The following is a 17,742-nucleotide window of genomic DNA, read 5'->3' on the forward strand; positions in this document are numbered from 1 at the left end:
AATGTCTGTCCAAAATTGCAATAAAATATTGAACTAAAATAATTTGCTTTAAACTTATAACTTTTCTAATTTTTACTGAAATTAAGAATTTCACAAAAATAATAAAATCTGATCAAAGTGATACCATGACATTATGATTATTCTTTGTAATAAATTCCATTTTTTTATGAATGTGTATTTAGAATTATCTTAATTTTTTGTATGAGAATAATGTTCCTTGTTTCCCCTACGAACATATTAAATTAAAACAATTTTTAATATGACAAAAAGGAAAACATATGGCCAGGAATATCTGACAAGGATCTCAATTAAGGACTAGATCCTAACAACCACTTAACCTTTTATATAATATGGTACCGTAGACTCAGCTCTGTGATTCTATTCAAAGCAGAACCAAATGCATTGTACAATGAAAGTTCCAACCATGTACTTGCGTCCGAAGCTGCACATAACTCATTAGTGTACAAACAAAGATTTATTTCGTTTCAAGCCATTGTTTCCCTACTAAACTATTTATTCTATTTACTAAAATTGAGAATGGAAATGGGGAATGTGCCCAAGAGACAACAACCCGACCATAGAAAAAAACAACAGCAGTAAGGTCACCAACAGGTCTTCAATGTAGCGAGAAATTCCCGCACCCGGGGGCGTCCTTCAACTGGCCCCTAAACAAATATATACTAGTTCAGTGATAATGAACGCCATACTAATTTCCAAATTGTACACAAGAAACTAAAATTAAAATAATACAAGACTAACAAAGGCCAGAGGCTCCTGACGGGGTTAAACATGTTTGTGAGATCTCAACCCTCCCCCTATACCTCTAGCCAATGTAGAAAAGTAAACGCATAACAATACGCACATTAAAATTCAGTTCAAGAGAAGTCCGAGTCTGATTTCAGAAGATGTAACCAAAGAAAATAAACAAAATGACAATAATACATAAATAACAACAGACTACTAGCAGTTAACTGACATGCCAGCTCCAGACTTCAATTAAACTGATTGAAAGATTATGATTACATCATATGAACATCAGACACAATCCTTCCCGTTAGGGGTTTAGTATCATACCATCATAACATATATGAGAAGAACATAACCCGTGTCATGCCAACAACTGTTTTTTGAATAAATGTGTTTAGTTCCGATGCAAAGACCCTATAAGTGAATCAATATTAACACCAAAATATGCAATCTTTAATGACCTGACAACAGTATCGTAACTATATCCCTTCTTAATAAGTCTATTCAAAGGTTTTGTTAGTTTTTGAGGTGAATACTGACACCTTTGTGCTTTATAAAGAATATTTCCATAAAAAACTAGTACACTTGGTACAATCAAAAACCTGATAACAAAATGTACAAATAAGACCTTTGAAAAAGTAGAATAAATTGCTTTTGGAGTGTCAAAATTCGTTCGAAGTACTTGATAAATTGCATGCTTATAATTGGTGCTTTTGATTTTTCTGCCCTATATACCACTTTGCCTCATAGTCTTATTAAGAAAAATTCACACACCTCATTAGATAGTCATTAAGAAAAAGTCAGAATATTCAAACTCTTTTAGGTCATTTTTTTTTTTATTAGCAACAAAGGGAGCTTCAGTCAATATATATAAACAATACACCAACGTTTCATGAGAACTGCTGAAAGCTTTTTTGAGTTATTTTTGAAAACTAGAAAATACCACCTTTTTCTAATGAATAAAATCCCTGAACTCAATAACATAAAGTCTAAAATTAATAAAAATCGAAAGGGAGTTTACAACAATAGATATAAACATTTCAGCAAAGTTTTATGAGAACTGCTGAAAACATTTTTGTGTTAATGTCTAAAAATTGGAAAATCCCCCCTTTTTTATTAATAAAACCTGTTAACTCGGAAACGTAAAATCTAAAATTTATTAAAATTGAAAGTGACCTCATGTTAAAAGATATAAACAATTCACCAAAATTCCTTGCTTTGAAATATTATCAGAAAACTGAAGAAAAAAAAACACCAATTTTATTGAATACAAACCCATTACCCAGAAACTTGAAATCTAAAATTTATAAAAAAAAAAAAAAAAAAAAAGCAAAAAAGGAGCTTACGTCAATAGATATAAACAATTTCCCAAAGTTTAATGCAAATTGGTTAAAGAGTTTTTGAGTTAATGTCCGACATGTTGAGAACAGACGGACAACAGTATACCATAATACGTTCCGTTAACGAGCGTATAAAAAATATTATAATATATTGAGTTGTAATTTAAACACATTCTAGATACATAAATTAATACTAAAAACATAGTCATAGATAATGGAATGCATTACAAAGGATTATATCCGAAATAAGAAATACTGATTTGTCAAAGACTATATTGTTTTAATATTTCATTTACTGTTATCTGTTTTTGTCCATTTTAATTCCTTGTTATCTGTTATGAGCCAAATCAATTTGATGTTTTGCTGTTATTGGGACCCCCCTTGCCCCCCTCTTTATAGTTTATTTATATCTTTTACCGTTTTAGATTTTAAGTACATATAACTAAATATGAAGCTACACTAGTGCAAGTGCAAATTTAAAAAACCGCAATTTTAAAAATACACAAAGAAGAAGAAGAAGAAGAAGAAGAAGAAGAAGAAGAAGAAGAAGAAGAAGAAGAAGAAGAAGAAGAAGAAGAAGAAGAAGAAGAAGAAGAAGAAGAAGAAGAAGAAGAAGAAGAAGAAGAAGAAGAAGAAGAAGAAGAAGAAGAAGAAGAAGAAGAAGAAGAAGAAGAAGAAGAAGAAGAAGAAGAAAATGTTTCATAGAGCTGACAAAGTCTGCATACTTGCCAAGAAGAAGAAGAAGAAGAAGAAGAAGAAGAAAATGTTTCATAGAGCTGACAAAGTCTGCATACTTGCCAACTGTCACTATTTGCGGGGGATTTCCCTCATGGAGACTCTCAATTTGAACTTTTGAAAGAGCAATTTTGTCCACAATTTAAACAAAACAATTAATTTTACAATGACTGTATGCTTATAAAAGTATGAAGAAGCAAAAAAACAACATTAAAATGTACTTGCAGGCCCCCTTGCAGGTTTTTTTTAGGACTATGACAGCCATCTTGTACACAAAACCCCCATGGGCATTTTGAAAAGTTGGCAGGTATGAGTCTGCCTAATTTAAAAATCTCTTAAGCTGTTAAGGGTATACGTCAATAAGATATTTCATTCTTGGACAATATTATTTGAATGATATTGCATGTACCAGTCACAAGTTTAGTTTTTTTTAGAAAAAAAAATGACATGCACTCAGTATTTTATCTTTATAAATATGATTTCTTCAAGTCTAGTGATTATCAGTTGGTAAACCGTATATTTTCATACTGACTTTAAACTGCTTGTTTAATTTATTGATTGTTTTATATATTATGAAGTTTAATGAAATCGACATTTTTATCAAATAGTGATTCATCAAATGTGAAATCAAATATTTCAGTGAAAAAAATAGTACAGTAGTTCAGTTTATTTTAGTTTCTTGTGTATTCGTCCATTAATTGTGGAGCACTACCCAAAGGGTATAATTTTAGCAACTATCTACACCTTGAAACATAAGGAAACATTGATATCTTAAAACTTTTAAAAAAAGTACAGATCAACGTATTCCGTATTCATTTCGTATCCGTTTTAGTTTCGTATTTTATGTTGTTGACCTATATATTTTGGCGTCTACCGCTCAATTCAAATGTAAACAACTCTAGACTAGTCTTAAAAGTTATACTCTAAAGGATGGATTTAAACTTCATAACAGATTATCTAACGTCAATCGATGCAGATGTCATTCTTCCACTTGGCATTATTTTGTTTTTGCTCGTAGTACCATGGGGTCCAGAAATTTGGCAGAACTTTTTCACTTTTATGTTTGCTGTGAAAGGTTTCGCTTTACTCATATACCCAGAAGTAGTTGCAGGATATTTGGTAATATTTTACAAATGCTGAATTACAAAAGTTACTGGTCATATTAAATTGCAGAGGCGGATTCGGGGTGGGGACAAAAAAATGGGGTGTTCATGCCCCCCTTTTTGTGGGGAAAATTGCTGTAATCATATGGTAATATATATAGGTTGATAAAATTTTAGGGCAGCATTGCAGCATGACTGGAGCAGTCCCACTGTTATGAACATTTTTGGATCCGCCTCTGTATTGTTCTCATATATAAGATAAACTGATTAGCCAAGATATGTGTACATACTTATCATGTTACCTGTCCTGATTCAGTTATTGTGATAAGATTTCTACAGGTCATATACAAATGTACCACCTTAAGCATTTAAGCTTTGATGAGTACTAATTGGTGACATGTAGATGCTTCTGACTTCCTGTGCAGCATTTTGTTAAAAGATGGAAATCATAACCTTGTTGAGGTACATAGTTCATAGACGTTTATTCATGTTTCCCTACTAACTGAAATTATAATTCAATTTAATATAGAATTTATTGTCAAACATGTCAAAGGCTGAAAGCTAGTTGACATTAAAAAGCAAAAAACAATATTAAAGAGGTGAAACAGCTGAGTTTTTAAGTGGGAAAATGACAGGTTACCTAATTATATAAGGGTATGTGTTTCTATAAACAAGATTCAGAATGAAGTGTCTTAAGCATTTATATAATTAAATGTCTTTAATTCTCAGATCTGCAGTGACATCACAACATGTAACTGACCAATCAATGATTAGAATTTGTGTTATATAAACAATGTTGAGAGGTGATGCGGATAAGAATCCTCTTGATTTTCCATAGACTTCAATGCAAATTAATTAATAAAACATTGTAAGAGGTCATCAAAGCTTGGTATGGTATCTACATGATATATGCAATAAAAAGGTCTTAAATAACTCTCAAAAAAGTATGATGAAATCTGTCACAGTGTGTTATACATGTTACATGTATACATTAATCAGTTTATCTTACTAATATTGTTTGTTAAATTGTGGATTATAAAAAAAAAAAAGATGTGGTATGATTGCCAATGAGACAACTCTCCACAAGAGACCAAAATGACACAGAAATTAACAACTATAGGTCCCTGTACCGCCTTCAACAATGAGCAAAGCCCATACTTGTACCGCATAATAAGCTTTAAAAGGCCTGAAATGTCAATGTAAAACAGGCATATGCATACATAAAGTATCGGGGTTAAATTATATACATGTATTTTAACTGATCATTAATGCTTATTTCAAACATAAAACATTCAAATTATAAATGATGATTTTTCAGGATTTTTGTGCAGCATCTGTTGCATTCAGCACTGTAGATACATGTAAAGTATTAGTATGTACATTTTTCAGGTCAATTTATACATTTTCTGAAAAACAACGCTAACAACATATATCATGTATACAGTATATATATTTCAGATTCAAAACAAGGTTGATGCCCTCCATCTCCAAGAAATTAGATGCTTGGGTATAATTCTGCTTGCTGATGCTCTGTCACATATTTTAACCAGAAAGTCCAGTGACCCAACAGTGAAAACATCTCTACTTTGGTCCAGGACATTGGTAAGTCTATGAAACAACATGTACATGAACAAATTCCACAGCTGTGACTCATAGATGAAGACAAAATAACTTTGATAACAGGCAGAGGGTAAAAATTAGTAAACGGAGCTGAAGTACAAGCAAAATCATACAGTATAAAAAAAAATTGCCAGCAACTTTTGACAATGATTGAAAGCTAGCTCAAAGTACATGATCTGCTGATTGAGATAAAATGCCATCCAACACTTCACATGTCTAATACTTGTTGCTGAAGATGTCCTTTATAGTTGATTTCATATACATTTCATATATCTTGTTTATTTGTTTATTTTGTATTTGTATTTTGTAAATTTCGGCTGGTATCATTTCTGTATAGGAATTTACACCAATAAAATTATTTGATTTGATTTGATTTATACAGAAGCAACATCCTGAACAGACAGAATATTGCCAAAAGTAGATGAAAAATAGTATGAATCCAAATTTTATAACCAAGCTAAATATGATTTAGTGTACATGTAAATATCACTATGTACCGGTAACTTGCCAAAATGTCTCTCAAGTTAAGTACATGTATTTGAAATTTTGACTTTAATGGTTCAGAAAATACTTAATAGTCACATCCTTACATTTGTAATTTCAGAACCTTTTTGAAATATATAAATAAAAAATATTTTTCCATAACCATGCTAACAAAAGAATGTCCAAAAAAAGGTTACCAGGGCTATAATTTTATTTAAAAAAAAACATTGTAAATTGATTAAAATTTAGCTTATGAAGTTCAGAACAAATGTGAATGACTGTTTTGTATTTTTAACAGTACTTTGCTACCTTATCAATGTTGATGTACTTAACAATGAAAGCAGCACCAGATAACAAGAAGAATAACTTAAATTTGAAGGTAAGAACTATAAAGCTATGTATGTTGTATGAGAGGCAGTATGATTGCAAATGAGACAATTATCCATCAAATTTCAAATATTGAGTGGATGAAAGCAATTATAAGCAACCTTATGGTCTTCAACAATGACAAACACCCATACCATAAACAGTCAAGTGTACTACTTGTATAAGTTATTTATATCTATTTGAAGAAGTAAATGATAATATACTGTGTATCTTATACATGTATGTAAGTAGATTTGTTATATACTGTATTCATATTTTCTGATAAGGTTTGAATAATCTCCCCTTAGTTTTCTTTATAATCCCTGAAATTCTCATGTTTTGGGATGGAAAAACATGCCTGAAACATTTTTTTTCTGGTAAGCTCATATTTTTATACCCCACGCAACGGGATGCGGAGGGTATAATGTTTTTGACCCGTCCGTCCGTCAGTCCATCCGTCAGTCCGTCAGTCCTGTTTCTTGTCATCGCAACTCCTCTCAAACCACACAATAGAATTTCACGAAACCTTTTCAGATAATAAGGACATACTATGTAGTTGTGCATATCGACGGGAAATTGTGATTCAATTTTTTTCTAGGAGTTACGCCCCTTTGAACTTATTTACTTTAATGTACTACTGCAACAGTTTGTCATCGCAACTCCTCTCAAACCACACAACAGAATTTCACGAAACCTTTTCAGATAATAAAGACATACTATGTAGTTGTGCATATCGACGGGAAATTGCGATTCAATTTTTTTTCTAGGAGTTACGCCCCTTTGAACTTATTTACTTTAATGTACTACTGCAACAGTTTGTCATCGCAACTCCTCTCAAACCACACAACAGAATTTCACGAAACCTTTTCAGATAATAAGGACATACTATGTAGTTGTGCATATCGACGGGAAATTGCGATTCAATTTTTTTTCTAGGAGTTACGCCCCTTTGAACTTATTTACTTTAATGTACTACTGCAACAGTTTGTCATCGCAACTCCTTTCAAACCACACAACAGAATTTCACGAAACCTTTTCAGATAATAAGGACATACTATGTAGTTGTGCTTATCGACGGGAAATTGCGATTCAATTTTTTTTCTAGGAGTTTCGCCCCTTTGAACTTATTTACTTTAATGTACTACTGCAACAGTTTGTCATCGCAACTCATCTCAAACCACACAACAGAATTTCACGAAACCTTTTCAGATAATAAGGACATACTATGTAGTTGTGCATATCGACGGGAAATTGCGATTCAATTTTTTTTCTAGGAGTTACGCCCCTTTGAACTTATTTACTTTAATGTACTACTGCAACAGTTTGTCATCGCAACTCCTCTCAAACCACACAACAGAATTTCACGAAACCTTTTCAGATAATAAGGACATACTATGTAGTTGTTCATATCGACGGGAAATTGCGATTCAATTTTTTTTCTAGGAGTTACGCCCCTTTGAACTTATTTACTTTAATGTACTACTGCAACAGTTTGTCATCGCAACTCCTCTCAAACCACACAACAGAATTTCACGAAACCTTTTCAGATTATAAGGACGTACTATGTAGATGTGCATATCAACAGGAAATTACGATTCAATTTTTTTTTGTAGGAGTTATGCCCCTTTGAACTTATTTGCTTCAATGTACTTCTGCAACAGTTTGTCATCTCAACTCCTCTGAAAACACACAACAGAATTTCATGAAATTTTGTAGATAATAAGGACATACTATGTAGATGTGTATATTAACAGGAAATTATTATTCAGTATTTTTTCTTATACAATTTTTTTTTCTTAAACTTATTTAATTTCTCCAATGACAATGTGGGGACGTGGGGTATGTGAGCGTGCTCACTAAGGTTCTTTAATTTTTATAGAGTTCATTGTTTCATATCAATAATCATGATAATTCCAGAAAGAAACTAATTGCACAAATATCTTTAGGTACTTGAACAAGGCCTTCTATAATTGCCTCTTGGAATCTTTTGAAAATACATGTAACAACTGTACATAACAGACAAATGAAATTTGCATTGTCCATAACTTAAATCATGTAAATGATAAGTAAAGACATCTGCAAAGGAGAGACAATTAAAAGTTCTATTGGAGAATAGAAGTCCTGTGAATTTCAAGAAAAGAAGATAGTACAAAATGACTTTTTTACTTGTTTAAGTAAAACAATCTTAATGTCTAAGCATACTAAGCCATTAAAATAATTTACCTATACAAGTAAATAAGATACACTTGTATAAGTACATGTATCTTACAAATTTACTTGTATATATAAGTATACTTATATCTGCTTCTTCAAGTGAATTAGAATAACATGTACAAGTAGTACTCCTGTCTGATATAGTCAACTATAAAATGGCCTGGACATGAGAAAATATAAAACAATTCTAACGAGAAACCTAACAACCTGTTTAAATTTATAACAACAATTTATAATCTTTTGCTTGCATCTTATACTTTGAACCCCTAATTTTCATACCTGTTTATCATGGTTTATATTCATAATCATGAAAAGGAAAAAATCATAGCATTAAAACTTTTACTTTTATAAATATTATATATTACATCCATAATACTAAAATTATTTTATACTTCATACACTTTGATCCCACCTACCATGTCCTCTATTTTCAGTTGTATCAAGTGTCATGGCCTGCTACAGTATTGTTTCTTTGTGGATATTTATACTACTCCTTAGCAGAATCAGATTGGGGAGGATATTCAGAACAAAGCAGAACATGGAGAAATGTTAACATAAGGTTGGATTTCCTTATTTGGTTCCTCCATGGTATATTTTCCTTTGTTTTCCCACACATCCAATGTAAATTCCAGGTAAGATTACATATCAACATGTTTATTTGCTGTTTTTGATGCATTCAAATGGGTACCATTTTATATGTGAAATTGGTACCATTTATGTAGATAAACTCTTCATAGATAGGATTGAAATTTTGTATTTGTGCCGGAAGTGCGTTTCATTCACAAAAGACTCATCACTGACACTCGCATTAAAAAAACTTAAAAAGGCAAATAAAGTACAATGTTGAATAGAACAAGTAGTTTTTATTTGTTATAAGCATTTACTTACGTTAAAGAAATTTGTTATTCCTTAATAAAATTGAAAATGGAAATGGGGAATGTGTCAAAGAGACAACAACCCGACCATAGAGCAGACAACAGCAGAAGGTCACCAACAGGTCTTCAATGCAACGGAAAATTCTAGCACCCGGCGCCGTCCTTCAGCTGTCATGTAATGCATTATCATTCAAAGTAACACCACATAGTACACATACTTTTACATGATCATAAATGCATAAAAACTACCAAACCATGTATACACTATAAACTCATATTTTTTTGGGGGTCATCTGTATTACCTATACTTTTTATCTGAGTCACTGAAGGCCAAAGTAGGATCTGTCCGTCTGTCTGAAAGAAATCTTTCCTCAAACTTGTCTTGACTTCTTTGAAAAGGATTGAAATGATTTTTGGTATGGAGCTTTATAATGTTGAGCTGTATTATTAATATCTGCCCTGTATCTGCAACCTGTTTGCTAATAGGTTGAATTTAACAACACTCATTGCACAATTAAAATTTTTGTCAGAGTTTTCTAGTAATTTTAATATTTAGTCTGCACCTTTACAATGAACCCCTCCCCCCCAAAAAAAAACAATAAAAAAAACAAAAAACAATTCTGATTCACTGGCATATTTACACATCTTCTTAAAAAAAAAACTCTCATATTTTTTAATAAGTGAAACTAGTTTTTACATGAACATGTATTATCTAAAGAAATTTTTAGTCACTGTCATGTTATCATGAAGTTTCTATGAAATGATTTGTTATTCCTGAAATTTGCCTCAGAGTTTGGTAACAGAAAGTTATCTTTTGTTAGACTACCCTGAATGGTTTGGACACCGCTCATGGTTTCTTGGCCCGTGGACTTGGAGCTAGTTTCCTAATGTTAGCCATTACAGCAGGTCGCAGCGTCAACTTCCTGCGAGAGGAAGACAAGAAGTCCATACTGCTATCTCATGGTGTTGTATGTATATATATCTATCTTTGTTTTAATTTACATTTTTTTTACATACAATGTATGAAGAAAAACATTAAATATCATGTATCTTGTCAGAACTTTGAAAAGCTTACCGTACTGAAAAAACATAAGAAAATTGTTTAAAAAGCTATTATTTGTATGCTCTAGAAGTAAAGAAAAATAGTTTTGATCCAGTTACCTGATAAATCATTTTGTTTTGTTTCTAACTCAAAACTTCTATATCTGACGACATGAACCATGAAATCAGAAATAGAAAAATCTTAGTTGTTTTTATGCCCCACCTACGATAGTAGAGGGGCATTATGTTTTCTGGTCTGTGCGTCCGTTCGTCCGTCTGTCTGTTCGTCCGTCTGTCCCGCTCCAGGTTAAAGTTTTTGGTCAAGGTAGTTTTTGATGAAGTTTAAGTCCAATCGACTTCAAACTTAGTACACATGTTCCCTATGATATGATCTTTCTAATTTTAATGCCAAATTAGAGTTTTTACCCCAATTTAACGGTCCACTGAACATGGAAAATGATAGTGCGAGTGGGGCATTCGTGTACTGAGGACACATTCTTGTTAGATCTGTTTTTGACGTTTTCCACCAGGGCTTCCAAAACGGTCGTATATTCCGGACATTTGTATAATGTCCGGTAAAAGTCCGGCTGGGCAAAGCATGAAACGGTCATATACATTTTAGTTTTCAAGGATTTTTCGGTCATTTTAACATAATTCACGATCTTTTTGTTCCAACCTTTTGCCTTTAACATCCACACATTTCAGGTCATAAAAGTGACATGATGATTAATTACTATCAAAACAACCCCTACTTCAATACTTTCTAATTTTAATCAAGGCTAATTAATTGTTGGACAGGTGATATCTTCGTGTTTAGGTGACAGGTAAACTTATGTTCAGTACCGGACATCATATAAATTGATCGGTCTATTCACAATTATTTTCTTACATTTCAGCGGTTTGTAGCTCATTGATTTAGTCCAAAAGTTTAAAATTATAAGAAATTAGTTTATCTACCTGATTTGATGAAAAATTTTAAAAGTTTTAAATGAAAAATCATCAGAAATACGTTGAATGAACTAGAACATGTGTGCGCATGTGCAAAGGTGGGAAATTTAATTATGCATCCTTTATTTCTTCAAAATGCTAAAATTATCATTGATACCTGTATCTAAACATTCATTTCAAGTATTTTGTTGAAGAAATAATGGGAAAGAGCTTCTTCACTCAGTCATGCTTTGTAAACGTACCCAGATTTTACGTATCCATTTATGGTCCATGATTTACTATTGTCAAGTCAACATCTGGTTTTAGAAAAACGTGATTTTAAAAATGAAAATAAAGTTTTTGACATGTCATTTTACACAAATAAAGAGTCTATGGCAGATATGAGCACGCTGGTGTGCACACTTTGAATGATGCACTGCCAATTTAACAGTTTACATCCAAACATCAAATTCATATCAAAGTAAAGTTTAAAATCGTTTTTTAATCTAATGTCATTATCATTGGAATGGCCATCTGATTACCACAATTGCCTTTTGTGACTTAGTCTTAAGGTATTAAAATCGGGATCAGATATAAAATGTCCGGCTGCTCAAATGGTTTTTTTTGGAAGCCCTGTTTGCCACTGTCTGAAATTCAAATTAAATGGATTAAAGAGTTTTGGTGTATTTCATTTTATGTTCATTTGAATGACAGTTTGTTTTGATATAACCATGATAACCATCAGCATCAGAAATTTGTTTTAGTTTAATACATGTATGATCATCCAGTTCAAATAAAAAAAATATAAAATGAAAATATTTTATCAACTTACTGGTACCCGGCCTATTTTAAGAGTATCTGATTTTCATTTAAATTGTTTATGTCTAATTTGAATATAGATAACCACTTTAGTGATTCTATTGTTTTAGTTGCAGTAGAGATAAAAGTGATTGTTGTCTCTTCGGCACATCCCCAATTACCATTCTCAATGTTGTTCTATATCATAAAAATACATCACTCCTGCTATGTTGAGTGATTCCCTGTGAAAACAGACTGATGATAGCTTGTGTCTAATAGTTTCTGTATATCACCAGCAAGAATGTATTTTAACTGAATCATCTGGTACAGGGAGATAACCCCTGTTTTTAATTTCTTTTACAGGCTAATCTGCTGTTCCTAATGACCATGGCATTCTGTCAAATGTTCACCAAAGTTTTCTCTGAATGGCACCTGTACTATGGAATGAGTTTTGTAGCTTTGACAGCTGTAAATGCTTTCATTGGATGTGATCTTCCAAATATGGCAACATCTGCAAAATTTCAAATTAGAAAATTCTTTTCAACAAAGGAAGATTAATCTTATTCACCTGCATGTTTAAGATGCTACAAATGAATTATTTTGTGAATATTTATTTTGTGAATATTTTACAACACCGTCCTAATTATGGAATGTTTCTTGCTATTAAGAATGCCTACATAATTTTGGATGTTTTAACCAAATTTTTATTTTTTAATTAACAAATTTGATATAAGGTAGCAATTTCATACAGAAAAAAACAGCCTTTTTTATAAATTTTAAACACTTGTACATGTAGATTTTGATTTTGTAGTTCTAGCAGCTCATATTCCAATTATAATGAGTTTTTCCCTCTGTTGTCATCATATCTAAACTTAGGAATCTTTTTGAAGTGGAGATATACCGATAAAAATTATGAATACAAAAAATTATTTTCAATAATTGGTATATACATATATATATGTGGAAAATTATACTTCGTTGTTAATTTGATAAGGTAGATTCATATGTTTTCACATGTTTTAGGAAAGTATTACTCTTTTATTAGGTACAAAGTATGACTGAATTTTACAGTATATTGTGTTTACATTACAAATTCCACATTGACCAGTTAAATTTCATCTATTGAAACTCCTAAACTAAACATAATTCAAAATTTGACTCTTGCTTACAAACTTGATTGTAATGTCATCGTATTCTAACATATAAGGGAGATAATTATTTCACTTATGAAAGTCATATGCATTTGTATGTGTAGACACCATTGTGATTCAATGAGACTCAGTTTCATGCTGCACCAGGCATAATTGTTTTTGAGATTCTTTATTCAGTTGTATACAAATGCAATATTAATGACATTTTCATGTAACATATCTTTGTATCATTTTTGAATCTCGCATTTTATATGTATATTTGTAAATATTATATTCTATATGTACATGTAACAGTGATTAAAGTCTTCACGTATGCACATTGTAATCATCATTAGATTAGAGCAAATTATTCATCAAAATTTTCTTGTAAAGAAATGTATTTTAAAAATTGCAAGTTTTTATCATAAAAGTACATTTATATTTAGAAAGGAGCAATTATTTTTGGGATACGATTGCTTTCAAGCAATCTGTAGACTTATACCAGTGGCTCAGGACAATTCCCTCACGTCAACCGTTTTATTCTAAACATAAAGGACCATCTCAGGTTCTTATGATTGTCTTGATTTAAAAGGTAAAAACAAACAAAGGGATTGAACTTAAACAACTTTCCTATAATGTTCTTTTCATAATCTTCATGTTTGATATTTCCCTTGACTTATATGCGTGTTTTTAACAACACGGAAAATCAGAATCAAGCAGTATTTATATTTAGTGTTTTTATAAATTTAGAAACACGTCAGAGGGATTTCTCCAGTTGTGATAAAAATGCGAGAGTTCTCTGAATTCCGATTAATCTATTTCTGTCATATAAGTGAAGTGGAGTTTTACTTATATGTCAAAGTTATTAAACTGATATTTGATATTGTACTTCCATAAAAAATAAAGAACCTTTTAGGTTTAATACACGTTCTTACTACAGGGTTTGTTTAGGTAATTATGCGCATGCGTATAGTTTTCTTGACTCCAAGGGGTACTAGGTTAAATGGTTGCTCTGGATTCCTCGCTCAATTGATTAATTTATAACTCATGGGATCCTTTCTTTGTATATCTGCTATTTAGGTTCATTGTTGTTGCATAATTTTAAGTATATGCATCATTTAAATTAAAAGAAATGTAGTCCGTTACTTTCAACACCCCTTCAGGCGAAATGGAGTCGTCCATATTATCGTTTCGAGTTTCCGGAAGTCACTTCCGTGAATTCTGATTCAAAACATGTACAACACATTGAGAAAAATTGACTCGTTCTGTCGATAAACGTCGTATTATTTTAAAAACGATCGCAATTTAAACCGAGGAATGTGTATGAAAAGGAGTCATGATCACTGACCCAAAGGAAATTAAATATTCAAAGAGTTAGGCATGGGATTCCTCCTAGAATTAACGTAGGAAAATAGGTGATAAGATACGAAGTGAAATACTTCTCTCACTCTGAGTCGCAGTGACTGCTGTGGAAAGTAAACTTGGAATTGATAGTACAAAAATAAAACACAATAGGCCTACGTACATTGTTCATACACTTTTAACCGGGATTGGCTTTTTTGTAACTATTCAGATTACGTAAATATTACATTTTACATCAGTTGAATTAGTTTTGAAAATAATATTATCCAGCTACATGTATACATGTGTCAATGAAACAATGGCAATCGTATCCCTCAGAGCAATCTGCTCTTTGATTATTAACTGCTAACCATCCATGCACATGCTCAATTGTCTGTACCATGTCAGGAACTTTGAAAATTCATCAATGATTGTCACTTTGTATATCTGAATGTTGCTTTGTCCTTTAAATGGCATTGGTGTTTGTAGTTGCAGATCATGGAAAGTTTCAGTTCAAATTATTTACAACTTTGTTAAAAGCATTTTTGGGCTATGTAGAGCTTTTGTTGGAAACCATATATTGAATTTTAGATGTATTTTGTTTATTTGGATCATTTGGTTGCTTTCCCATTAAAATTGAATCCACAATTTCTTTCAGTCAAACTTGATTTTGCAAAATAACAGAAATAACAAAGTGAATTTTGTAATGTAAACAGCTTTTTCAGGGGGGATAAGTTGCTTAAATGAGTAAGTTTACATATAACTATTTTATTATTTACTTTAATTATGTATTACAAATGTTGATCCAAAATATATATGATGTCTTATAAATCAAGAATTACATTAAAGCTTGATAATATTTATTGTTGGTTAACATTAGCATACAGGTTTCAAGAAAGGGTCTTGCTGCTCTTTTAGAAAGGAAAAAAACAACAGTTGAATCAACAAACTATTTGTATGATACTGGTTATCATAGATATAAAAAACTATATTTCATAAATCATCTTTATAATCATTGTAAAATTTATGCATGTATGTTGATATTTCCAGAAAGGTTTGTTTTGGTAGAAATGGACTGATACCATATTTCCATGATGCATGTAATAAAAATCGTTTGTACCTACAATTTGTGTGTTTTACTTTTTCTTTTTTAAGCCAACCTGAACCAAAAGCTTTTATCATAACTGGCTTCATCATAAAGCATTTTAATAAAACTTCTTTACTCTGTAGCTATTTGGAAATTGTGACCAAATATCATGTAAATCCTGATCATGATCCTAATCAAGTGTTGGAACAAGATGAGGATGGGTAAATCAGTTCCTCCTCCATTGCCTTTCTAAATAAACTACCTATACAGCTTTTTTTTTTCTTTTTGTGTTGCTAGGTTGTTGTCTCTCTCTTTTCTTTTTATTCATATTACATTTACTGTAATGCTATCCAAGCGATAAGATCCAGTAATTATTAGATATAAGAAGATGTGGTATGAGTGCCAATGAGACAACTCTCATATCCAAGTCACAATTTGTAAAAGTAAATCATTATAGGTCTTCAACAAGCTATAAAATGCCCTAAAAATGATTAGTGTAAAACCATTCAAACGTGTCTATACTATATTAAATAAACGAGAAACACTTATGAACCACATCAATGAACATCAGATTATGGGTACATTGCAAAAAAGTGTATGAAAAATTGAAAGTAAGACATTTTAAATCATCATGACTTTGTAATACAATATATAAACTATAAATAAATGATCAAAAAGTCCCGGAAAAATATTTTGAAAGATAAAACATGGAAAAGATACTTAGGTAACATTCAAAAACCTGAATTTGAAAAAGACCATGGTAAAAAATGGGTGAAATAATAACAATATCCAAAACAAACACCAATCACCAAAGTTATGCGACAGGAACACAACCAAAATCAGAATGTAGATTTAGGACTCCAGACTGGTTATCAGCTTCAGCAGATACATAAGTTTGTCTTAATGTACTGTATTTGAAGATAAGTGAGTATTTGTAGATGATTTGCTATACATATATTTGAATTTCAGGAATCACCTTACATACTGCACAGTACAACAGGTAATCTTGAACACCAAACCCAATTTTACTCCTTAAAAAAGACGTACAAACCAACTTGAAGACGCATCAAGGATATACTATTGCCCATATAACATATTTTGACACAGCCTCAGGCATACAAAATGTGGTGAGCTATACCATTTGATTTTAGTGGTTTGGTCTATAAGGGATATTTATCATAGACAAAGAAACACTAATCCGTAGAGCAGCTGCCAAGGAGGTTCGGCGCTAACTTTGATCTAGGAAAAAACACTCATAATGTGGAAAGCAGTGTAAAAATGGGCTGGCTACTACAGGAAGCTACATCTGTTTGTTGGGTACTGCGGCGTGCCATTCAAGAAATCAAAAGAAAAACAACTCTTCAAGCAGGTTTTGTGTAATATAAAATTTAATTGAAATCGACTAATTTTACACTCTAATTTTTGATAGGAGAGATGTAGATACATATATATAAAATAAACCATGTTCCCAAATAGAGCTATCATTTGATTTTTATGAGGGGCGGAGGGTATTAGGATAAAAAATATTTTTCACTCAACTTGGTGCTGCCTTTCTTCTTCTTCTTCTTCTTCTTCTTCTTCTTCTTCTTCTTCTTCTTCTTCTTCTTCTTCTTCTTCTTCTTCTTCTTCTTCTTCTTCTTCTTCTTCTTCTTCTTCTTCTTCTTCTTCTTCTTCTTCTTCTTCTTCTTCTTCTTCTTCTTCTTCTTCTTCTTCTTCTTCTTCTTCTTCTTCTTCTTCTTCTTCTTCTTCTTCTTCTTCTTCTTCTTCTTCTTCTTCTTCTTCTTCTTCTTCTTCTTCTTCTTCTTCTTCTTCTTCTTCTTCTTCTTCTTCTTCTTCTTCTTCTTCTGATTCTGATTCTGAATCTGAATCTGAATCTGAAACTGAATCTGAATCTGAATACGGGAGTAGACTCCTAAGTAGGAGTGTAAAACTTCC

General features: G+C 31.6%; 1 protein-coding gene across 1 annotated transcript; it reads left to right on the forward strand.

Moving 5' to 3' along the window:
• The first annotated feature begins 3,690 nt into the window (after window positions 1-3,690).
• LOC143062640 (uncharacterized) lies at window positions 3,691-12,856 on the forward strand. The gene is made up of 6 exons (XM_076234325.1): window positions 3,691-3,941; window positions 5,384-5,527; window positions 6,327-6,407; window positions 9,043-9,240; window positions 10,305-10,451; window positions 12,613-12,856. The coding sequence occupies exons 1-6, from the start codon at window positions 3,753-3,755 to the stop codon at window positions 12,805-12,807; spliced, it is 954 nt and encodes a 317-aa protein (XP_076090440.1). The 5' UTR covers window positions 3,691-3,752; the 3' UTR covers window positions 12,808-12,856.
• Window positions 12,857-17,742: the final 4,886 nt, after the last annotated feature.

Source organism: Mytilus galloprovincialis, chromosome 2 (genome assembly GCF_965363235.1).
Source record: "Mytilus galloprovincialis chromosome 2, xbMytGall1.hap1.1, whole genome shotgun sequence".
NCBI lineage: Eukaryota > Metazoa > Mollusca > Bivalvia > Mytilida > Mytilidae > Mytilus > Mytilus galloprovincialis.